We start from the raw sequence: 25,695 nt of genomic DNA, 5'->3' as shown, positions 1-25,695 counted from the left end.
GGGTCTCATTCTATCACCCAGGCTACATCCCAGTCAGCATCACCCAGGCTACACCACCCATGATTGCAGTGGTGCAGTCGTGGCTCACAGCAGCCTCAACCTCCTGGGCTCAAGCAGTCCTCCTGCGTCAGCCTTCAGGACCCACCATACCTGGCTAATTAAGACCAAAAAAAAATTTTTTTTTAAAGGCAGGGCCTCCCTTTATTGACTAGCCTAGTGTCAAACTCCTGGCCTCAAGCAATTCTCCCCCTTTGACCTCCCAAAATGCCAGGGTTACAATAATGAGCTACTGCGCCCGGCCTCTTAGGATTTTTTTGATTGAGGTTTCCTGTTTGTTGGGATACTATTTGCAGCATTTACAGAAGAATATGTATTTTGTGCCACCTGGAAGCACTGTTAGCCTAGAGTTACACAGGTTGAGTATTTTCGGGTTAGACTTGCTCAGTGGGTAAGTGTAATGCAAATATTCCAAAATCGGAAACGTCTGGTCCCATGCATTTCAGATAACAGATAGTCAGTCTGAATTAAACTAACTTCTTGGTTGGGAATTTGCCTGGTCAGATAATGTAAATTCTAGAGCCCAAACCTAGGGGAAGACTGTCTTGTACCTAAGAACTGTCAGGAAAGTCTTTTCTCTTCTTTGCCCATGCCTGGCTAATTTTTGTATTTTTTAGTAGAGACAGGGTTTTACCGTGTCTTGTGCCTAAGAACTGTCAGGAAAGTCTTTTCTGTTCTTTACCCAGAGCCAAGACTGAGCTAGGAAAAAGTTTCCTTACAGTTCTCCCTTAAAGACGGAAGAAGAGCGCAATGGCTCAAGCCTGTAATCCCAGCACTTTGGGAGGCCGAAGCGGGCGGATCACGAGGTCAGGAGATGGAGACAGTCCTGGCTAACACGGTGAAACCCCATGTCTACTAAAAATACAAAAAAAAAATTAGCTGGGCATGGTGGGGGGGTCCCAGCTACTCAGGAGGCTGAGGCAGGAGAATGGCGTGAACCCGGGAGGTGGAGCTTGCAGTGAGCTGAGATCACGCCCAGACTCCAGCCTGGGTGACAGAGCACGACTTCGTCTAAAAAAAAAAAAAAGATGGAAGAAGACTTTTTTCTAATTCACTTACTGTGGTGGTTCGTTTGGGAGCCCCAAAGTTCTGAACTGTTGCTTCCCAATTCTTCCATGTCTCTACTGAGACGGAAAGTGATATATGTACGGTAGCTTGCTGTACAAGCTGAGAGATTGGAGCCTTGGATAAGGGATATTGCAGCTGCAGACAACAGAATTGGGGCCTCCCTCAGGTCACTTATGCACTGTGCATTCTCCCTGAGAACTAACACCAACATCTGCTGGGAATCTCTGCTTTTGTACTACTTAGAGTGTGGTAGGCAGACTGGTGCTGCTCTGTGACTTCTCTTGTTACTGCCTCATAAAAGATATTTGTAGGATTATGTAAGTCAACCAACTGCTAAACATACTGTAATTGTTTGTTTTGAGACAGAGTCTCCCTCTTCACTCAGGTTGAAGTGTAGTGGTACAGTCACAGCTCACTGAAGTCTTGAACTCCTTCTAGGCTCAAGTGATCCTCCTGTCTCAGCCTCTTGAGTAGCTGGGACTATAGGCATGTACCTACATGCTAGGCTAATTTCTTTTTTTTTGAGACAGAATCTCACTCTGTCGCCCAGGCTGGAGTGCAGTGGCATGATCTTGGCTCACTGCAACCTTTGCCTCCTGGGTTCGAGCGATTCTCCTGCCTCAGCACCCTGAGTAGCTGGGACTACAGGCATGTGCCACCATGCCTGGCTAATTTTTGTATTTTTAGTGGAGACAGGGTTTCACCATGTTGTCCAGACTGGTCTCGAACTCCTGACTTCAGGTGATCTGCCCACCTCGGCCTCCCACAGTGCTGGGATTATAGGTATGAGCCACTGCACTTGGCCACACAGAGGTTTTTAATTTTGATGTAGTTTCATTTGTCTATTTTTAATTTTTTACCTGTGCTTTTGGTGTCACATCCAATAAATCACTGCCAAATTTAATGTCATGAAGCTTTTTCCCCTGTGTTTTCTACTAAGAGTTGTATAGTTTTAGCTGTTACATTTAGATCTTTCATCCATTTTGAGTTAATTTTTGTGTATTTTGTGAGGTGAAGCTCCAGCTTTTTTCCTTTTCATGTGGATATCCAGTTTTCCTAACACCATTTGTTGAGAAGACAGCCCATTGAATGGTCTTGGCATCCTTGTCAAAAATTATTTGACTGTATATGCAAGGCTGTATATCTGGGTCTTCTGTTGTATTTCATTGGTCTATATGTCTGTATGCCAGTACCACACTGTTTTGATTATTATAGTTTGAAATTAGCATTGCTAAACACTTCCAAAGTTGGAAGTGTGAGACTTCCAACTTTGTTCTAATATTTTAAGGTTGTTTTGGCTATTAGGGGTCTCCTGAGATTCTGCAGGAATTTTAGGATAGATTTCTTTTCTGGCAAAAAAAAAAAAAAATCACTGGGATTTTTATAGGAATTGCATTGAATCTTTAGATCACTTTGGGTAGTATTAACATCTTAACAGTAGTTTGCCTTCTAATCCATAAACATGGGATGTCTTTCCATTTATTTGTGTCTTTAAATCTTTCAGCAGTGTTTTGTAGTTTTTAATATACACATTTTTCAACTCCTTGGCTAGGTTTATTCATAAGATTTTTTGTTTTGTTTTGTTTTTTCGTTTTTCTTTTCCTTGTTTTTTTTTTTTTTTTTTTTTGGAGACAGAGTCTTGCTGTGTTGCCCAGACTGGCATGATTATGGCCACCTGCAGCCCTGACCTCCTGGGCTCAAGTCCTCCCATCTCAACCACCCAAGTAGCTGGGACTACATGCACATGTCACCATGCCCTACTAATTTTTTTTTGTATTTTTTGTACAGATGAGGTCTCACTATATTGTCCTCCCACCGTAGCCTCCGAAAGTGCTAGGGTTACAGGCGTGAGCCAGCCACAGTGCCTGGCCCAAGTTTTTTATTCTTTTTGATGCTATTGTAAGTGGAATTGTTTTCTTAATTGTCTGTTTATTGTTAACGTATAGGAATGCAACTGATTTTTGTATCCTATAACTTTGCTTATTTATTAGTTCTAACAGTTTTTTGTGGAGTGTTTAGTGTTGTTCATGTATAAAATGATGTCGTCTGTGAACAAATGGCTTGATCTTTTCAATTAGGATGCCCCTTTTTTTTTTTTTTTGAAAGAGTGTTTCTTTGTTGTCCAAGCTGGAGTGCAGTGGCACAATCTCAGCTCACTGCAACCTCCGCCCCCTCAGTTTTTAAGCAATTCTCGTGCTTCAGCCTTCCAAGTAGCTGGGGCTACAGGCACATGCCAGCATACGTGGCTAATTTATTGTATTTTTATTAGAGACGGGGTTTCATTGAGTTGGCCAGGTTGGTCTCAAACTCCTGGACTGAAGTGATCCACCTGCCTTGGCCTCCCAAAGTGCTGTAATTACAGGCGTGAGCCACCAGCACCTGGCCTAATTTGGATGCCTTTTATCTTTCCTGCCTTATTGCTTTGGCTGGAACTTAAGTACTATGTTGAATAGAAGCAGTAAAAGCACGCAGCTTTGTCTTCTTCCTGATCTTAGAGGAAAAGCTTTCAGTGTGTCATCGAGTGTGAGGTTAGCTATGGGCTTTTCATAGTTTTTATTATATTGAGGTTATTTCCTTCAATTCCTAGTTGGTTGAAGTTTTTTTTGTTTGTTTGTTTTTAATTGTGAAAGGATGTTGACTCTTGTCAAATGCTATTGAGATGATACTTGGGTTTTGTCCTTCATTTTATTAATGGGTACTACATTGATTTATATGTTGAACTTGTCACCATGTTTTAAACTGTTTAAGAAAACAAGTGTTGTGGAGAGTGGATGTGATGGATAAGAGCACATACACACTGGGGCCACACTGCTTAGGTTCTGGCTTTTGCTCTGCCACTTACTAGTGATTTCATGATATCTTGGGTTTAGATTAAATAATTTTCTGCTAGGTTTCTATTAATTATAAACCTTACTTTGCTGTAATCAGTAGTTTTTATCAATCAATTAAGCAATTTCATTTTCCTGTTGCACGATAGAAACTTTTTGTGTAAAGGGATAATAAATAGAGACCGAGAAAATGAATGGTGAATAACCATTATAGACTCCAAGTTAATGGTCTGCATCATGGAATGAAGATTCTCAAACTTTTGAGTTTCAGGATTCCTATAGCAGTTCTAATTATTCAGAACCCCAGAGTTTTTGTTTGTTTGGGTTATATTGATATTTACTATATTAGAAGTAGGCTTGGCGCAGTGGCTCACGCCTGTAATCCCAGCACTTTGGGAAGCCGAGGCGGGTGGATCACCTGAGGTCAGGAATTTGAGACCAGCCTGGCCAACGTGGTGAAACCTGTCTCTACTAAAAATACAAAAATTAGCCAGAAGGTGGCAGCTGCCTGTAATCCCAGTTACTCAGGTGACTGAGGCAGGGAGCACTGCTCGAACACAGGAGGCGAAGGTTGCAGTGAGCTGAGATTGTGCCACTACACTCTAGCCTGGGCAACAGAGTGAGACTCTGACTCAAAAAGACAGAATAAAACTATTACACATTAAACAAAAATATGTTTATGAAAAATTAGTTTCAAAAGCAGTGAGATGAGAGGCGTTGTTTTACATTTTTACAAATCTTTTTAATGTGTTGAATTAAGAATATTGATTCTAAAAAATTTGCTTTTGCATTCAGACTGTTGCAGTAAATTATTTGGATTAAAATATACGAAGGCAGCGTCGCGCAGTGTCGCTTCACACCAGTGTATAATTAAAAAGAGAACAACCTTGTGTGGACCTCCTGAAAGAGTCTCTCAGGAACCCTTAGGGGAGTCCCTGGATCACATTGAAAACCACTGTTGTATACAAGTTAAAAACTCTGACCTTCAAAGCATTCTGGTTTTATTTCTTTTGGTACTAACCTCCACATCACTGAATAGTATTCCTCTTTTGCTATTTTGAAATTTATCAGCTTTATGCATATATTTTTATTTCCTACAATCACAGTTTAGGACTACATTGCATGTGCTCTCTTCTCATTTCTCCTCTTCCCAAATTCAGACTATTTCTGTTAATTTAGACAGTATACTCCATTTCTAGTTCCATCAAAGCTAGACAGTATATCAGTACTCTGTACTTTTTAAGAATTCTTGAAACTCTTGTGCTTCACTTCTCTTTCCCTACTTCACTCCCCAACTTAATGTATACTCTTATTTGTGATAATGTTTACATTATGTTCTATAATCATAGTTTATCTTCTCTAATTTAGATTGATTCTAAAACTTTACAGCAAAAACTTATATCACTAGTATTTATTGTGGAGCCTAGTACCATTCTATGATTATGATTTCTACTGTGTTCCATTTTACAATCCTATACCGCTTATTAGAAAATCTTCCTAGGCTCAAGTTCAAATGGATTTTTTCCTTTTTTTCATACCATACTGATTACTCAACTATAAAGGCTTTTATTGGGATCATGCCTTTCTTGAGCAGTTTGCATTTCCTGAATTCATTCGTTACCTTTTTTTCTTAATCATGTTGTCATTTATTAAAATTTGTCTAGGCTGCCTGTCTACTGGCTCTGTGCCCAGTCCCCTGTTTTTCTGGATATCTTTCTCTGAGAGGCTTCTGTCGTTCCTCTAATTCCAATCTATACTCACTGCTCTCTGGGCCTGCTGCCACAGCTGCTGACCTAGGCTTTCATCTTTTTGCAGGATCCCGTGTTTTCTTGGTTTACTTTTTGTTTTAGCTGGAATACATCTTCAGGTAGCTTCCTAAGAAAAGATGTTATAGTAGGTAAACTCCTTCCATCCTTGAACGGTTAAAAAATCTTTATTCTGCCTCCATAGTTTGGCTGGGTACAAAATTCTACATTGGTAATCATTTTCCCTTGATTTTTGAAGATAATACCTTGTCTTCTAGCTCTAGTGTTACCAGTAAAAAGTCTAATTTTCATTTAGTTGCTGGTGCCCAGTTTTTCCCTCTCTGGAGACAGGATATTTTTGTCTTGAAAAGTAAAATGCTATGTCTCTAGGTTTAGTTTATTCACTCTGTTTTGCTGTCTGTGAGCTTTTTGAATTTGAAAACATGGTTCCCCTCAGGAGTGGGAAATTTTATTTCTTAATTTTTTTTGATCTGTTTTTTTCTTTTCTATCATTCCTTCAGGCTGGACATTGGGCCTCCTAGACTTATCCTTTTATATTTTTCATGTATTTATCTTGTCAATTTCCCAACTTCTCTTCTAGGTAGTATAAAGTTCTTGTTTTATAGATACAAATTGAATTTTTGAAAATTCTTATCTGTTACCTTCATGTGTTCATTTCCCACATGGTCATTCTTGCTTGTTTTGCAGTTTATAATAGGCTTTCTTCAGATATGTGGTGATTTGTGTTGTCTGTTGATTTTTAAAAACTTTTTTTAAATTAAAAAAATTTTTTTGAGACAGAGGTCTCACTGTTGTCCAGGCTGGAGTGCAGTGTTGTGATCTCAGCTCACTGCAACCTCTGCCTCCTGGGCTTAAGTGATCCTTCTGCCTCAGCCACCCAAATACCTGGGACTACAGATGCATGCCACCACACACGACTGATTTTTGTATTTTTTGTAGAGATGGAGTCTCACTGTGTTGCCAAGTCTGGTCTCAAACTCAAGATCCAGCCTTTTTGGCCTCCCAGAGTGCTGGGATTAAAGGTATTCGTGGCCAACTTGACTGTTATTTTTTTAAGCAATAAGATTGCCTGGAAGTCTTGAAAGTCTTATTTTTTTGTACTGTGTCCCTGGCTCTTTTTTTTTTTTTTTTTTTTGGTAAATAGGTAAGGAGCTGGCCATTTCTTGAGTAAGAATGTAGGTTGTGTGTACTCTGTAATAATTGCTTACATACTTTGTTTTCCTGTTTCTCCTCAGGGAAAGTACTCTTCCATTTATGTCTGATGCTTGAAGTGTTTCTTGGCTTCTTTTTCTTTTTTTTTTTTTTTTTTTTTTTTTGAGACAGCTTTTACTCTGTCATCCAGGCTGGAGTGCAGTGGCATAATCATGGTTTACTGCAGCCTCAACCTCCTCTGCTCAAGCGATCCTCCTACCTCAGCCTTCTGACTAGCTGGAACTACAGGCACACATTACCATGTGTGGCTAATTTTTAAAAAATTTTCTGTAGAGATGGGGTCTTTCTGCATTGCCCAGGCTGGTCTCAAACTCCTGACTTCAAGCAGTCCTCATGCCTTGGCCTCCCAAAGTGCTGGGATTACAGGTGTCAGCCACCGTGCTCAGCCTTTCTCATGCTTTTGGTAGAAGATATGGTTCCAGTCCAGATGATGGGTAGGGACCTGGCTATACAGAGCAGAGTTAGACAATGCCAGAGATGTGTAAATAGCAATTGCTAAATCCACTGGCATCTTTTTCATATGGTTCCTGGGACTGGTAACTGTATAATTTATTGTTCAAACTGAGACACATAGGAGAGTGAAAAGTGCTGAAAGTAATAATTCCACCGGTATTATTAATGCAGTAATATTATAATGCAGTAGGCATTAACCAGAACATACAGTCATTCCTTCTTGAGTCTATGGACATTTAGGGTGAGGATCAGAGGCAGTATAAGAATTTGCCTGCCTGGTTGACTCAACATTCGCATCCTATTCCCACCTGCTTTTTGTCTAATAGGACATGTTTTGAGGACAGATACTAGATAAGGAGCAGTGGGATGAATAGAAAGTCTTTTCTATAACCGAAATTACTCTTGAGTGGTATAGTCTGGATGTATTTAATCTTATCCTATTGGTAAATGTTAAATACACGTTTCACAGACCTGTTGTATTTTAAATTTTTTTTTTTCAGTTGTAGGAATTTGAAAAAGTATGACATGTTACTGTCATTTTTATACAGATACGGAGTTGTTCCTAGAAAATGTTATTCCCAAAAAAGTTTTTCACTGTTTTAATGTAAACTTTTATTTTCCTGTCATATTGGCATATATGTAGAAAGTGTTAGTTTTATATCAAAATATGGAAACCTCATCCAAATAGAAATTATACAAGTTTCTTTGGACTCTGTTGTAAGTTTTTTTGTTTTTTGTTTTTTGTTTTCTTTTTCATATTGGACTGAAATCTGCCACCCTGTAACTTCCAACTATTGGTTCTAGTTCTGTTCTCTGGAGCAGCATGGAGTAAGTGTCTTCTATTAGAAGGCATCTATCACCTTTTCTAGACTGAATTTCTCCAGGTGTCCTCCCCTTTTTATATGAAGTTAAAACCCATATTTCTGACCTTCACATTGATTCCCTTTGGAATCTTCTAATCTAATATAAATATCCTAGTTTATCAGTGTTTTCCATAATACAGTTAAAATATAGCCCCAAATTTTAATTCTATACTGTATTTCTATGGCAGTGTGCACACCAGTGCAGAATGCCTTGCACTGTAGCCCATTAATCAGAGACTGAGTTACTTAGTGTAGCTTCAACTTTTTTTTTTTCTTTTTCTTAGCTATTCTCAGTTGTCGGCTCATACTAAAATGTGGTCAGCTAAAACCTACCAGCTAAATAACTGTTGGGGCTGTACTTTTTCTAGTAGGTGTTTCTGCCTTAGTAATATAGCTTTATCAAGTGGAATTGAGTGTATTATTCAGAAAACCTAGAACAAGAAATACACTTTTATATGTTAACATCTGTAGGCCTTTGGTTTTAGTGATACAGTCTTTCAATTTAAAAGTTAAAATAAACATATTGCTCTAAGAATTTTAGCTAGAAATTCATTTGATTGTTGTTTCGGAAAATGTTTTTGTCTTTGAGGTTTAAATGGTTTTAATTGCAAAGCATCTGACTTATGTCTTTTACAAAGCATGCTATTATATTTTTAGAAGTAACTTTGTATAATGAAATGCTCCCTGTAAGCTGGAACATGTATCTAAAATAATAGATACTCCATTGTAGGTTTTGTACCCTAGAACAGGACTTCTCAACCCTCAACACTATTGACATACTTTAAATAACTCTTTGTTATGCACGGCTGTCCTGTGCATTGTAGGATGTGTAACAGTATCCCTGGCCTCTATCCACTAGATGCCAGTAGCTCACATATCACCACCTCCTCTGCAGTTTGATCATCCAAAATATATGCAGATATGGCCATATGTCCCCTGGGGGAAAAATTCCCCCAATTGAATACCAGTGTCCTAAAGCAACAGAAGTGTTTTTTTAATCAGCTAGTCAGTAGTTTCCACCTTAAATTTCTTTCTGTAATTGGGCTAGAATAGAATATTTTTCTTCTGATTTCTTTGTAGAGATTTGTAAAACTACAACATAATAAAGAACTTTACATGTAACGAACACTGAAGTTCCTAATTTGGTCAGTTTTTTCTTTTCTTCCGATTACTGCTTTTTATTCTAGTTTTTAATTCCTGTTAATGTGTTACAATCTATGATCTGAAACGTGTGACTACATAATGTTACTGAAATTAAAGAATGAAAATTACAGAACAGTAATAAATATGATATTGAATAGGAAGTTTATTGAGTTCAAATGCTTGACCTTTTGTGGTCCAAGATTAAATTACTTAAAAATGTGCTTTTTATTTCAGTTGATAAATAGCTTTTAATTGAAGTTGATTAACTCCTGGATATTAAAATTGTATTATATTTATTCTTGTACTCCACAATGTAGCCAGCAGCCAGCTTCGGGTGTAGCCTATTCTCATCCAACTACAGTTGCTAGCTACACTGTCCATCAGGCTCCAGTAGCTGCTCACACAGTTACTGCCGCCTATGCACCAGCAGCCGCCACAGTTGCAGTTGCCAGGCCTGCTCCAGTAGCTGTTGCAGCTGCTGCAACAGCTGCTGCTTATGGAGGCTACCCCACTGCACACACAGCAACTGACTATGGTTATACTCAGAGACAACAAGAAGCACCACCACCACCACCCCCAGCTACTACACAAAACTACCAGGTAAGAAAACTACTGGTTTTGGTAGCCTTATCGTGCAGGTTTCTTTGTCCTCAGTGTATAATGTAATGCCCTAGCCATTGCTTCTCAAACTTGGGGCTTCCAAAATACGCATGTACTGATAGAGAAAAGTAAACGAGTATTCCTTGGTAGTTTGGGGACATACCAACCATTAAGATTCCTTGCTGACCGGGCGTGGTGGCTCACACCTGTAATCCCAGTACTTCGGGAGACTGAGGCGGGCGGATCATCTGAGGTCAAGAGTTCAAGACCAGCGTGTCCAACATGGCAAAACCCCGTCTCTACTAAAAATACAAAAATTAGCCAGGTGCAGTGGTGCACACCTGTAGTCCCAGCTACTCGGGAGACCGCGGCACGAGAATCACTTGAATCCAGGAGGCAGAGATGCAGTGAGCCAAGATCATGCCATTGTATTCCAGCCTGGGTGACAGAGCGAGACCCTGTCTCAAGAAAAAAAAAAAAATATTCCTGGCAATGAGCTTTGTATTAATAATCTTTCTTCCCACCCCCTCGTCTATTTGACTCTATTATTTTTAGCTGTCTGTTAAAAACTTTTACATTAATTGCTAATTAAATATTTCATTGTTTACCCCAAGTTTGTTTGTTTGTTACTGTTTTAACTGAAGACATAGAAAAGACTTCCCTTGTTTATATTAGGGCATTATTCATCTGGAACACAGGTATGTCTCTTATTTTGAGAATATTTGGAGAACAGGACAAACATTACATGTTTTCTTCTTGAAACTTAACAAAGGTGGAAATTCTGTCCCCTTTACATTTATCCTGTAAATGTAAACATCCTGTAAAGATGTTCTTTTTTAATACACATTATAACAAAAATTGATCATGCTCTTATTCATCCAGTTGCCTCTTATTCAGTCTTACAGGAATTCTACATTCTCTTTATTATGTTTGAAAACAGTACTAGATTACTACTTGCTTTAATCTGTTTTTTTGCTTGTTTGCTTTCGGGATCTGTTTTTTAAACTTTGATCTTTCTGAACTTTCCCTGGTTTTGCTATATTCTTTCTAAAGCATAGGAATTTATGCAGTAAAAAATTGAAATGTGAATCAACAATATTAGTATTTGCTATTAATGGAATGAAATTCCTTTTGAGGTGTGATTGTTTATGCCCAGAGACAGAATATAATAAATTTTTTTTTTTTTGAGGCGGAGTCTCGCTCTGCCGCCCGGACTGGAGTGCAGTGGCCAGATCTCAGCTCACTGCAAGCTCCGCCTCCCGGGTTTACGCCATTCTCCTGCCTCAGCCTCCCGAGTAGCTGGGGACTACAGGCGCCCGCCACCTCGCCCGGCTAGTTTTTGTATTTTTAGTAGAGACGGGGTTTCACCGTGTTAGCCAGGATGGTCTTGATCTCCTGACCTCGTGATCCGCCCATCTTGGCCTCCCAAAGTGCTGGGATTACAGGCTTGAGCCACCGCGCCCGGCCTATTTTGTTGTTTTTAATAGTGTCTGTGAAACCCAATGTTTTCTGGGCCCTGCCTGCTTCTTCAGCCATTTCACCTACTACCTTTCTACCCCTCTTTACTTCATGAACTGCCAGAATTCACTCAGCTCACCTTGATCTTTCTTGAAAAAGAAATACTGAAAAGAAACCTGGAGCAATTACAAAGCTTAGTAACGCAAGTGTTCTTTTGTAATATCGTGGGATCCATCTTTAAGGCAAAACTGCCATACATTTTTTAATAAAATTAATTTTTTCTTAAGTATTATTTTGAAATGTTTTGGTGATTGTTCTTATTGTAAAAGTTCAACGTGCTGCTTGAAATGCTTTTGATATTATTATTATTTTTTTCTTCTTTTTTTTTGAGACAGAATCTTGCTCTGTCGCCTAGGCTGGAGTGCAGTGGCGTGATCTCAGCTCACTGCAAGCTCCATCTCCCGGGTTCCTACCATTCTCCTACCTCAGCCTCCCAAGCAGCTGGGACTACAGGCACCCGCCACCACGCCCTGCTAATTTTTTGTATTTTTAGTAGAGACGGTTTCACTGTGTTAGCCTGGATGGTCTTGATCTGCTGACCTCGTGATCCGACTGCTTCGGCCTCCCAAAGTGCTGGGATTACAGGCATGACCCACCGCGCCCGGCCTTGATATTATTTTAATGAAGTACAAACTGAATCTTCTGTGTATTTGATTTGATTATTTTATGTTTAGGTCTGTCATGAGACTATGTATTTAGTGTTTTGTTTTCCTTTATTGCACTTTTATACAGTAAGTATATTTTTCCTTCCTCTTGTCTCATAGCAAGATTTTCTTTCATTCCTTTTCTTTAGGATTCATACTCATATGTAAGGTCCACAGCTCCTGCTGTAGCTTATGATAGTAAGCAATACTACCAACAACCAACAGCAACTGCTGCTGCTGTAGCTGCCGCTGCCCAACCTCAGCCTTCTGTTGCTGAAACTTACTATCAGACAGGTGGGTTTTCTTAACCTACATAGTTTCTTTGTAAACTATTGAAGTATATGACTTACTCTATTTTTTAATGAAGATAAGCTTTTGAGTACATCTAAATTCGTATCACATCATCTTAGGAGCCAGGTTCTAGACATGTCCTACTGAATGCCTTAGAGTCACAATTCATAATCATGCCTTTCTCTCCTGGAAATGTACTCCATTTCTGGACTTTCAGCCCACAATTCCATTCCTGCTGAAATAAGGTGTACAAAAGAAGCTGTGATGATAACTTTTGAACACATTTTTATCTTTGCCAGAAATGCCCAGAATATATGATATTGCCAACAAACAGCCTTTGTAACCAGTGGAGACTCTTTAATGGGCCCATATTTTTAATTAATCTTCCTCTGATCTCTAATGACAGTTGGTTCTGTTATCAGCCACCAATCATGTTAAATACAGTATCTAGAATGGTTCAAATCTAGGAAACGTTTTGTTTGCAAAGAAACCTGTGTATTTATAGACTTTAAAAGATGGATTTTTTTCAGAGAGAGAGATTTGATAATTTTTAAAACAAAGCTTTTAAAAAGTGGGCAATTCCTTTAATTTTTTTTTCAAGGCTGTGAGGCTGTGGGTGGAGCCTTGGATTGGAAGAGAGTAGAATTGGCTTCCAGTACTGGCTTTACTGCTAATGTGGGCAGGTGATTTTTTTTACCTCTCATATCTCTGTTATCTTATCTGTAAATGAGGTAGTTGACCCAAATTTCAGTAGGACCCCTTCTAGTTCTAAAATTTTATGAGTCCCTTAAAAGTGGTTTTAACATGTTTTGAATTATAGTGACTATCTGACTATTCCTGAGGTCTCTTTTTTCTTTTGAGGTGGAGTTTTACTCTTGTCGCCCAGGCTGGAGTGCAATGGTGCGATCTTGGCTCGCCACAACCTTGGCCTCCTGGGCTCAAGCAGTTCTCCTGCCTCAGCCTCCCGAGTAGCTGGGATTACAGGCCTGAGCCACCGTGCCCGGCCTTGTGGTCTCTTCTCTATTGATTTCTGTGTATAATGATCTGTAGTAAACTTCCTGTTGAATTACCAAGCTTAGGTTGTGCTTGAGTGCTGAATTATCTAAGAGAAGATCTTGATTTAGTCTAACTCTGGTATTGACTGTGACTTTTGTAAGTTATTTAGCTCTTGGATATTAGTGTCATCTCTATAATAAGTATTATCTTTTTGTGTTACGTGGATCAAATTTCATAAGCAGGTAAGTTCTGCTTGAGATAAAAGTTCTACTTGGGAGGCTGAGGTGGGAGGATCGCTTGAGTCCAGGAGTTTGAGGTTGCAGTGAGCCATGATCACACCATCATAGTTCAGCCTGGGCAACAGAGTGGGACCTTGTCTCAAAAAAAAAAAAAGTTCTAAGGTACCTTTACTTAACTGAACATAAAATGAGCTTGGCCCATTGATTTTGGGCCTTTTTCAGAGATAACATTTATAAAAATGTCATTTAGTGATCATTTACAAGTGATTATTTATTTAGTGATAAGCCTTCTAAGACTCTTTCAAAATACACATTGTTTTGAGTATGTCAGGCAGCAAAGAAGTTCAACAGATATCAGTGGCAGCCATTTAGGAATAGCTGCATTCAAGTTACTGACATTTGAAAAATTATGTAGTTCCTTGTTAGATTGTAGTTCACTATGGAAAAATCAGTTAAAATGCAGTGAATGGTATATGAACAAATTTCATATGATTAAACATTGAAGTTTTTACTGTGAATTGAAATATTACGTCGTAACTCATTCTATCCTGTTTCCAGTATTAAACCTAACTGAAGTCGACTGTCTAGCGCGCGCGCACACACACACGCGCGCACACACACACACCCCCACCCCCTTTTTCAGAAAACCTTGTTTACTGGTAACACTGCTGTTTCAGTTAGTTGTACATTTTGCCAAAATAATCATTTTGGAAATACATAGAAAGCATTTGGCAGAAGATAGTATATTAATTTATATATTCTGTTAGTATTGGTAATAAGAGTTTTATACCTTTTGCTAAGGAGAAATTGCTGGCCTAAAATTTATAGTTAATGATGTTTGTACCTATTCTTTCCAGCTTTTAAGGATACTAGTACAGTAACTATAGTGACTTACTCTTCTAATTTTCTGATGTCTCTTTCCCACTTCAGCCCCTAAAGCAGGTTATAGCCAAGGTGCAACTCAGTATACTCAAGCCCAGCAAACTCGACAAGTGACAGCCATAAAACCAGCCACACCAAGTCCAGCTACCACTACTTTCTCTATCTATCCTGTATCCTCCACCGTACAGCCAGTAGCAGCTGCGGCTACTGTGGTGCCATCCTATACTCAGAGTGCTACTTACAGTACCACAGCAGTTACTTATTCTGGTAAGACTGATAAACTGTGTTTAAATGAGTAAACAAATTAGGAAGAGACCTAGTAGAAACTCTCTTGATTGTATATGAAATTATCTTATTCCCAATAATAGAAATTAAATTAATTGATAAATGTAGGTACATAATATGACTGTACTGTAAATTGTATGCATTTTTGGGGGGTGATGGTAAGAGAAGATCTTAGAATAATATAAAATGTTCTTGGGGAGTTTAAAGCTCATTATGAGTATGAGTCTTGGGCTTAGCATTGCAATTAAAGGAAGAGTAACACCCAGTTTTCTACAGGATTGTTTCCTGCTTTTCCAAATGAAATTGAAAACTCAAGGTTAATACCCAGAGAATACCACAGACAAATTAGTTCTGTTTATAATAAAGAAGAGCTATTCCCTTTATTATCAGAAATAATTCATCATGGAAATGTTGGGTAGCCCTTTCTAATCATCCGTAAGATGGTGGTTATGTAACACACCTCTCTTGGAAGAACAGAGTAGCTTTATTTTTCTTCAATAATTATATATTTCTCCCAGAGAGGTACAATGGCTAAAACCTTATTGTGTCCACTGCTGTTGCCAATTTCTAGCTGAGGAAGTTTGCATTATCACAGTGATTAAGATCACACATTGCCTTTTTTGTAGATACTCAGCTTTTGTATTCCTCCCAGAAGATATGCTGTGAATAACACTTTTTTATTTCTCAGAGATTTTTTATCTCTTACTCTAGGGTGCTAGGGATACAATGATGAATTAGGCATGCATGGAGTGTTTGGGAACTGCAGTTCATTGTAGCTGGAATACAGGAGATACATGGGGTAAATGTCAGTAGATGAGGCTAGAAGTGTCACTGTGTAAAGCCATGTGTGCTCTGTTATGGTGTGTGTCTTTATCTTGTGGGCAAAAAGGGAGCTGCAGAGGCTATATTAAGAAATGGAGCGGTATGAGCAGGTTTGTAAGTTAACCGGACAACCACCTGAAAATGAATTGAATGGGGAGACAATATCGTCTGAGAACTCTGGCTGGAGTGGTGAATGATGAGGACCTGCTCATCATTCACCAGTATGAATGATGGTAGAAAGACATTTTATAATCTGTTAAAGGCATAGTACAGGAGATTCCTTATTTAGGAGAGAAATCTTTTGTTAAGATCTCAAGAAAATACTGAATTTATTATTCCTAGATCTGTCATTTCACATTTCTCAGCCAGGCACGGTGGCTCACGCCTGTAATCCCAGCACTTTGGGAGGCTGGGACGGGTGGATCACAAGGTCAGGAGATTGAGACCATCCTGGCTAACACAGTGAAACCCCGTCTCTACTAAAAAAAAAATAGAAAAAATTAGCCGGACGTGGTGGCGAGCGCCTGTAATCCCAGCTACTCGGGAGGCTGAGGCAGGAGAATGGTGTGAACCCAGGAGGCAGAGCTTATAGTGAGCCAAGGCTCCGCCACTGCACTCCAGCCTAGGCAGCAGAGCAAGACTCTGTCTCAAAAAAAAAAAAGATTTCTCAGATACGACTTGTCTGTCTCTCCCTTTTTGGTTGACTAGTTATAATTGTAACTAGGATTATATTACTACAATGAAATCTGATTGGACACTTTTTTTTTTAAATGTCCTCATTATCTTCAACAAAATAGGAAGTTCCATAGTAGCCTTTCCTATTCATTGTTTCTCTCTTACATGTGCTTCCTTTCCTTTCTCTTTTCTCTCTCTAGTTGCTTATACAGTATGAAGATAATTTTTATTTACATAAGTAGTATATTATTATTTAAAAATTAGAAACTATTTTTTTAGAAAGAGAAAAAATGTTAAACCACTAGATTTCTACTTCTAGACACTAATTGTCATTAACGTTTTAGTGCATGTCTCTGTCTACTTCCATGGAATATACATGTATAAATACGGTTTATAAAAATGCATTTGTCTTATATGTGCTATTCTGTAAACTGCTTTATTGTTACTGTGATTGCCTTTCATGTCACTAAGTATAGATATATACCTTTGATTAATGTTTTTCCCCAACTTTTTATATCAGGTTTTTATTTTTATTTTTTAATTTTATTTTATTATTATTTTTTTGAGGTAGAGTCTCACTCTGTCGCCTAGGCTGGAGTGCAGTGGCGCGAGCTCGGCTCACTGCAACCTCTGCCTTTCGGATTTAAGTGATTCTCCTGCCTCAGCCTCCCAAGTAGCTGGGACTATAGGCGTGCGCCACCATGCCTGGCTAATTTTTGTATTTTTACTAGAGACAGGGTTTCACCATGTTGGCCAGGCTGGTCTGGAACTCCTAACCTCAAGTGATCCACCCTTCTTGGCCTCACAGAGTGCTGGGATTACAGTACAGTCATGAGCCACCATGCCCGCCCCAGAAAATTTTAATTCTGCAGGGGAGTGGGAAAAAAAAGTTCCAAGAACTACTTTTTGTGCCATTCACCTAGGTTCACCAATTAATAATTTTTCAAATTTCCTTCATCTCTTCTTTCTCTTAAAGGCTATTTTCAAATGGCTCAGCAATATGTTTTATAAGCAATATGCTTTATAAGTTGTAGATGACATGGTACTTTGCCCTGAACTCTTCAGAAGGTATTTCTCAAGAATAAGGACATTCTTTTTATGTAGCCACAATGGCAACATTATGAAAAGGAATTGAACGTGGATACTATACTGTCTAATACATAAATTTATCCAGTTGTCCAAAAATGTATTTTATGGCTGGACTTTGTATGTATTTGATGTATGTATATTTGCGCTTGTGCTTTGTTTTGAAATTTAGAATCCAGTCAAGGATCATGGATTGTATTTGGTTGCCATTCTTTGTTAGTTTGCTTTAATGTAGAACAGTTGATTATTTTTATCTTGTCTCTCATGGTAGTGACATTTTTGAAGTGTTCAGGCCAGTTGTCTTGTAGAATATCCCGTATCTGGATTTATCTGATGATTTATGTTTAGATTCAGGTAACATTTTAGACAAGAAAATTACTTGACCAGCCTTCCATTTCATCACATCAGAAGCATGTAATAAGTAATGTTTGTTTATTCCTTATTGATGCTGGCTTCACTGGTTAAAGCTGTGCCTATCAGATCTCTCCGTTACAAAGATACCGTTTTCCTTTGTAATGAACAAGTAATCTGTGGGCCTGTTGCTCAGCTGTCTTTCACCCTGTGGTGGTAGATCCTTTGAAAACTGAATGAGTTTCTACAGTGGTAGTTGCAAAACCCTTTCACATTGATTCTTAGGCATTCTTCTCTGGAGTCCCCTCCTTCCACTTCTTTTTTTGTTGTTGCTGTGAACTTGCTCATTTTTATTCAGTGTACAGTCGTCCCTTATATCCATGAGAGATTGGTTCCAGAGCCCCGATTAATACCAAAATTTGTGGATCCTCAAGTCCCATATATAAAATGACATAATATTTACCTCTAACATACAGCCTCTTAAATATGTTAAATTATCTCTAGATTACTTGCAATACCTAATACCATGTAAGTGCTATGTAAATGGTTGTTAAGCTGTAGTGAGTTTTTGTATTATATTAATTTTATATTCCTCCCACCCCTAATTTTTTTTTTTTTTTTTTTGAGATAGCGTCTCACTGTCTTGCCCAGGCTGGGATGCGGTGGCACAATCTCAACTAACTGCAACCTCTGCCTCCCAGGTTCAAGCGATTCTTATACTTCAGCCTCCCAAGTAGCTGGGATTACAGGCAGGTACCACCATACCTGGCTCATTTTTGTATTTTTAGTAGAGACAGGGTTTTACCATGGTGGCCAGACTGGTCTCAAACTCCTGACTTCAGGTGATACACCTACCTCGGCCTCTCATAGTGCTGGGATTACAGGGATGAGCCACCGTACCTGCCTCCGAATATTTTCAGTTCATGGTTGATTGAATCCATGGTCGCTGAACCGATGGATACAGAGAGCAACTATATTATAATGTTACTCTCATTTCTGTCTTTGAGGCTCACACAGTTTTAAAGTTGCCCAGTGGGATCCGCTCAACCAGCTCCTGAGTCTTCTTGACATATTCTCATTCTTCTTTGAGCTTCTTTGAGCACATCTTTTCTTTTTGCCACAGAGGGTTGTTACAGATACACTCTGAGCTTTCCCTGCCCTAGAGTCACAGTCAGCCATGTCACAAAGGAGCCATGACTTCTTGTAAATGCCAGGGGTATTTAGAAACAATTCTAATGGTCACAAAGTATTTTATTGTATGGATGTAATATATTTTAAAGTGCGTATTTGAGGACATTTAGTTGTATATGAGACAGAAACTGGAAACAGCACTAAGCAGAACATCCTTACATGTAAAGATTTGTGTATTTGCCCACTTGTTTCCCTAGGATAAATTTCTAGTTGTGAAACTGTTAAAAGAGTATCTGCTTTTTAAAGACTATGTGATACACAGTCCAGAGTTGCCAAATCAGAGAAACCATTGTTAAGGCTTCTGAATTCTATATCTGCAATTTTTGGCAGCTACAATTTTGGTTAGCTATTCTCTTTATCTTAATGAGTTCTAGAATATTGCTCCCTACTAAATGATGACTTGTAGTGTGATGAATTTACTGCTGAAGTGTTTTGTTTGTTTATTTGTTTCTGGTGTTATACATTTAGAAGCTATATGGCAGCTATTCTAATATCATAGCTTACTACTTGATTTTTTTTTTTTTTTTTTTTTTTTTTTTTTGAGACTAGGTCTCATTCCATCACCCAGGCTAGAGTGCAGTGGCACCATCCAGCTCACTGCAACCTCCACCTCAAGCGATGCTCCCACCTCAGCCTCCCAGATAGCTGGGACTGCAGATGTGAGCCACCATGCCTGGTTAGTTTTTTATTTTTGTATTTTTTTGTAGAGATGGAGTTTCGCCATGTTGTGCAGGCTGATCTTGAACTCCTGAGCTCAAACAGTCTGCCCACCTCAGCCTCTCAAAGTGTTGGGATTACAGGTGTGAGCCACCACGCCTGGCCTTGATAAACATTTTTAATGAAAGTACTTTTTTTTTTTTTTTGGAGACAGTGTCATGCTCTGTCACGCAGGCTTGGAGTAGAGTGGCACAATCCCAGCTCACTGCAACCTCCACCTCCTGCACTCAAATGATCCATCCCGCCTCAGTGCACGCCACCACACCGAGCTAATTTTTTGTATTTTTAGTTGAGATGGGGTTTCACCACACTGCCTAGACTGGTCTTGAACTCCTGGGCTCAAGTGATCCACGAGCCTGGCCTAGTAAAAGTACTTTTTAAATGATACTACTTTAGTTTTCAAAAATTGTGCTTTTACTTAATTTATAGACACAGATTTCTTTTTTTTTTCTCTTTGAGACAGGGTCTCATTCTCTCACCTAGGCTGGAGTGCAGTGGCACTATCATGGTTTACCGCAGCCTCAACCTCCTACCTCAGCCACCTGAGTAGCTGAGACTACAGACGCACAACCACGCCTGGCTAATTTTTGTATTTTTTTGTGGAGACGGGGTTTTGCCATGTTGCCCAGGCAAGACACAGCCTTATATTTGTTTTCCTACAATGCTTTTTACAGGAAACGTACATTTGTTTGCCAATAGTTATAGGAGAATTTAAGATGCCCTTTAACAGAGTTCCAGAATCTTTAGCCCACCTTTCAGTGCATGCTTTGATTTATTTTTATAACTAAGTAGTAAGTTAAAATTAAACTTTACTTTTATTAGTTTTAAACTACTTATGTGCAAGTAGAGATTATTTTATGAATATTAAGCTTAACTTGGTGATTTTTATGGTTAAGTTAGCTCAGTGTTTAAAGGATCCTCCAATTTCTAGACCTGACTTTTCTCATATTTAAGGATAGTGATACTTGCCTTATAGATCTGTTCTAAAAACTACATTGTGTCTGGCACACTGCTTCCTATATTGTGAACTCTTGATTAAAAAAAAAAAAAAAAACCAGAAGACCTATTCTTTCAGCACTGTTGGCCTCTATTGTCCTTATTCTGCTTCATGTTTTCTTAATACATAATTCATAAAGTTACATTTTTGTGGCATTTGTATAGTTTCTATGTAGAAGAACTGAAGTCATTGGAAAATGTCTGTTATAAAGATTTTATGTAAAAATCATGATCCTACTTGGTAATAAATCTAAAAACATCTTTATTATTTGTAATTGAACAATTTTATGGTATTTCTCTATAGTAAAATTTCAACTATACATGTTTTTGCCTGTAAGCTTGAAAACATTTGGCTGTGAGCTTATGTTCTTTTATCACATTCGTAACAGAGGACATTTGTAGGACTGCCCAGTAGAGTTTATTGGTTTATAGAAATTTTCTTTTGAGCAATTATGTCAATTGTTTTCTCAGTTTTATCTGATCGTGTATATGCTTTATCACTGATATATAGCTACCTGTTTCTGTTTTCATTTCAGATGTTTTCTTGTCTATTATCACACTTTCTATCTTAAAACTTTATATACTGCAATTCTGGTTTTCCATGCATTTTAGCTCTTACCATTCCAATTTATTTTTCCTTCCCTATGTGTATAGACATATTGGAGTTGGGGAGTCCTAAGTCTTTCAGTATTGCAGTCTGCATTTGAGAGACCAAAAAGTTTAGTTCTCTGTAAGCAGTTCTTCTGTGCTATTCTGTCAACTAGGGATCTCTCTCAAGCTTTACATCACTCTTTGCCCATCCATTACCACTTAAAGGAATGAGGAAACTTAACTGAAATATGATGAATAGGCAGTCTACCAAATTTCCAGAGATCTTAGTTTAGAAATGGTCAGTTTACCAGTTTTCAGATAGGCTTATAATGTAAAATCCACAGCTTTCAAATTTAAAACGTTCACAGATTTAAAAATCTGTAAATCACTGAACATAAACAACATGTATGTATTACATAAATAGCTTGCATAATGTGCTTATTCAGTGGAGTCTCTGAACAATGGAAATGGGTAGAATTCATACATTTAACCAGAAAACACAGTGCTTTTTCATCTTTTGGAAGGTGAGAACCAATGTGTTGGTCCCTAATTCCTAAATCTTTTAACAGTTGTTCTATATTTTCATCTGAACTTCAGTTCCACATCACAAACTTCTGCTAAACTTTATTTACCTTGCCTCCCCAGACTAGCGTCTGACAGCTTCTTGGTTCTAGCAGTTGCACAACCCATCAGTTGATCACTGGGGCTCCAGATTTTAGTGTCATATTTGTATGTTTTCCTCTTCTTTTGTCTCTTTTGTCCTCTTAGCTACCAAGCATGTTGAATCTTACTTTGATGAGTTTTTGTTTTTCCTATCTAGTATCCTACTTCAGATTCTTCCTCAAATCCAACACTTCCTAAATTTTGTTCACAGGATTTTATTCAGGGACATACTACCAGATTCTGTAAACAGATAAGTTTGTCAAACACACTATCACATCTCTCCAGTTAAATCTATAAGCTTCTTCAAGGCAGGGACCAAATTTGACACTGTCTTTATACCTCTGTAACACCTGGCATGTGTTGAGTAAATACTAGTTGATGACTTTCTTAGAAGGAAAATAAGCTTTTTTCTGGTTCTGTGAGATAAACGTTTGTTAATATGCACATGTAAATCTATCTTTATTGGCAGGATTAATTTAAATTTGTACATTTAACTTGTCCTCCTGTAAGTATGTAACATAATTTTTGTTTGATTTCATTTGTAAGGTACATCTTATTCAGGTTATGAAGCAGCAGTGTATTCAGCTGCATCCTCCTACTATCAACAGCAGCAGCAGCAACAGAAGCAGGCAGCAGCAGCAGCTGCTGCTGCTGCTGCAACAGCTGCCTGGACAGGGACCACCTTTACTAAAAAAGCACCATTCCAAAATAAACAACTGAAACCAAAACAGCCTCCCAAACCACCACAGATTCACTATTGTGATGTTTGTAAGATCAGCTGTGCTGGACCACAGGTACTTATGTTGTATGTTTTACCTTGAGTCTTCAGTGGTTATTAAGTGTAGTTGGTATTTTAACTCCTGAGCCTACAAAGAGGTTTACATTTTTTCCTGTTAGCTTTTAGCCAATGCATCTTTTAAAAGTTACTTGTATTGTGGCATGAGAATTTTCAGGGAAAAAAAAAATGTAAAGATGATTGTGAATGTAAATGATAAATAGGCAAATTGAGCTTTTTTTCCGGAAGGAGACTTTGCTCTTTAAAATTTAAATTTAGTTTAAAAGTTTTGTAGTCAGATTAATTGCGACTTGGGTAAGATTGAATTTTTATTTCATTTCATTTTTAGCATCTATAACTTACTTGCCAGAGCTTTTATTCAAAATTCTTCAACTTAATATAACGGGTTACTGATAATCTGTAATTTTCAGTATTGCATTTCTAATGAGACTGACTTTGATACATACTTTATGGCATGTTACTTTTTTCTGTAGTCTCTTTCATAAGGAGAGTAGGAACTTCAGGAACAAGGAAGGTGTAAGGAAGTGTGTTTTTAAAAAATACCAACTAATGAGGCATGTAAATGTAAAACCCTTATTCCTTTTTCGGTATTATATTGTTTCTGGTTGCTAAACGTTAAAATGGATGATTATGACATGATTCTATTTATTAAGATTAATGGATTCAACTCCCAGCCTTATTATTATGCTTAAGAGTTATTTTTATATTAAAATTTGGTACACAGCTTGGCAGATAAAAGGCATGTTATTTGGAAACAACTAATTTTGACTCTCTACTAGTTTCTCCCAAGTTATATCCATCTCTCATTTGCCCTACCTATGTCACATGTTTTTAACTTTACTGGATTAATTTTCCCTACTTCTGAATTTTGGGGAGTATTTTCAGTTACTAACATTCCCTGAGCTATACCAAATTACAGAACATTTTAATATATGTGGCTAGATATATAAAACCCTCTTTTCCCCTGTTTTGAGTATGGCAGGAAATAGTTTTGTTGTGAATTGCATGGTTGGCAGGAGGTGATGGGAGGCAGGTGTGGCACAGGTGGGAAATGTTTGCAGGGACCTGTAAACACGAAAGGGAACAAGAGTGGTGGGCGGTCTTAGTATTTAAGGAGCATTTCCTACTCTGTGTTGACTGTTCAGAGGGGTTAGTGTCATGAGTGCCAGATTGGACATAAGAAATGTATTGATTACCTGGCTTATATGAAAGTATACAACATGACACTTGGGTGATAGGTTAACAGCAGCAGGTGGAATGAGTGTATATGAGGCTGGCTGTTTTTGCTGTGCTGGATGGGTACAAAAAGAACAGGCCACAGGTATTTCTGCAAGTCGTCAGTGCCTGAAGGGGGTGGTTAATGAACCTCAGCAAAAAATATCATTGAGATTGAATTAGAGTTCTAGATGTATATGTAAGAAGGAAAAGAGTAAGTTGATTCAGCTTTTAGGGGCCAAGATTGCAGTCCTGGCTCTGCCACTAAGGATATAACCTTGGGCAATTTAGAGACCTGTTCTTCTTTGGGCTTTTATTTCCTTGCTTTTCTGTAACAAGGACTTGCCTAAATAATTGAGGCTTAGACTGCTTGGTGGAGCTATTTCAGGCCACTGCAGATAATGAAAGGAAAGTCCCATCCAGCTCTGAAATTGTATGATGAACATACAATTTTATGCTAATTATTTGTCAGTTTACAACTGTCTTTTAAGAGGCAGTTTTTAAAAAGAGAGTTTGGGACCAGCCTGGGCAACATGGCAAAATCCCGTCTTTACCAAAAATGTGAAAAATGAGCTAGGCATGGTGGCAGGCACCTGTGGTCCCAGCTACTCGGGAGTGCTAAGGTGGGAGGATCACATGAGCCTGGGAGGCAGAGATTGCAGTGACCCAACATTGTGCCTCTGCACTCAAGCCTGTGTAACAGAGTGAGACACATCTCAAAAAATAAATAAATAAATAAATAAAAGTATGAGAGAGGAACCATTTGGTCCTACTCACGAACTGTCCAGTTGTTTTTACTAATTTCCTCTCGTTTTAATTAACTGCTTTCCTCAATCATCTGCATTCACAATGATTTTTAATATATAATTTCACTATTTTATTGGCTAATATTACTATAATACTATTTTTGCTTGCAAGTGTGTACAATATTGGGCCTTATGTATTTTAAATAAGCTTTCTTTTAGGGGTCATGGATTCTAATACAGATTCTATGTCAAAATGTATTCTGAATTAGAAAAGTCAGTTTTATAAACATAGCTGTTTGTACAGAATCTTGTTACCATACAGTAACTTTTCCTTTCTTCTAATGATACAGGCACATCTCCCCTGCCTCATCTTAACCCTGTAACTAAATATAATTTCCTTATGGAATGATGACTGTCTATTACCATTCTCTGTCCAACATTTATATAAGCAACAAAGGATAAATTTTTAAAACTGAAAACCATTGCCTTATATTATGGCTATGTATGAAGGTACTTTGTAACTCAGTGTTAGATAATATTCTTGATAAACAAGATACAGAGAACCATAAATATGTCACATATATAAGGAATGCCACATGCCCTTTTTCAACTTAAATTTGTTTTGGTCTCATTTTTAAACGAGTATTGAATAATCTTAAATTATGTATAAAGAAAATTAGTGAAGCAAAATGTTTGCTTTTTATTTGAAACAGACTTATAAAGAACATTTAGAAGGACAGAAACATAAAAAAAAAGAAGCTGCATTGAAAGCCTCACAAAATACCAGCAGCAGCAACAATTCTACTCGTGGGACTCAAAATCAGCTACGTTGTGAGCTCTGCGATGTGTCTTGTACAGGAGCAGATGCATATGCTGCCCACATTCGTGGTGCTAAGCATCAGAAAGTAGGTGTTTTTTTCCCACACACCCTTATGTCTTGATTCTGTTATCTTCTACTTTTTCAAAGGGAGTTAGGTAAAGGTAACTTCAAATTTTGAAAA

The 25,695-nt window shown here is 38.1% G+C and overlaps 1 protein-coding gene across 1 annotated transcript in view; it reads left to right on the top strand.

The window, feature by feature from the left end:
- ZFR (zinc finger RNA binding protein) overlaps positions 1-25,695 on the top strand; it is a 90,960-nt gene that overhangs the window by 15,832 nt on the left and 49,433 nt on the right. The window contains exons 3-7 of the mRNA XM_010378011.2: positions 9,708-9,990; positions 12,302-12,446; positions 14,609-14,827; positions 22,484-22,731; positions 25,408-25,599. Coding sequence (XP_010376313.1) covers positions 9,708-9,990; positions 12,302-12,446; positions 14,609-14,827; positions 22,484-22,731; positions 25,408-25,599 — 1,087 coding nt within the window. The remainder of the gene's footprint in view (positions 1-9,707; positions 9,991-12,301; positions 12,447-14,608; positions 14,828-22,483; positions 22,732-25,407; positions 25,600-25,695) is intronic.

Source organism: Rhinopithecus roxellana, chromosome 3, assembly GCF_007565055.1.
Source record: "Rhinopithecus roxellana isolate Shanxi Qingling chromosome 3, ASM756505v1, whole genome shotgun sequence".
Lineage (NCBI taxonomy): Eukaryota > Metazoa > Chordata > Mammalia > Primates > Cercopithecidae > Rhinopithecus > Rhinopithecus roxellana.
Note: the sequence above shows the minus strand (reverse complement) of the source record. Positions and strands in the feature narration are given on the sequence as shown.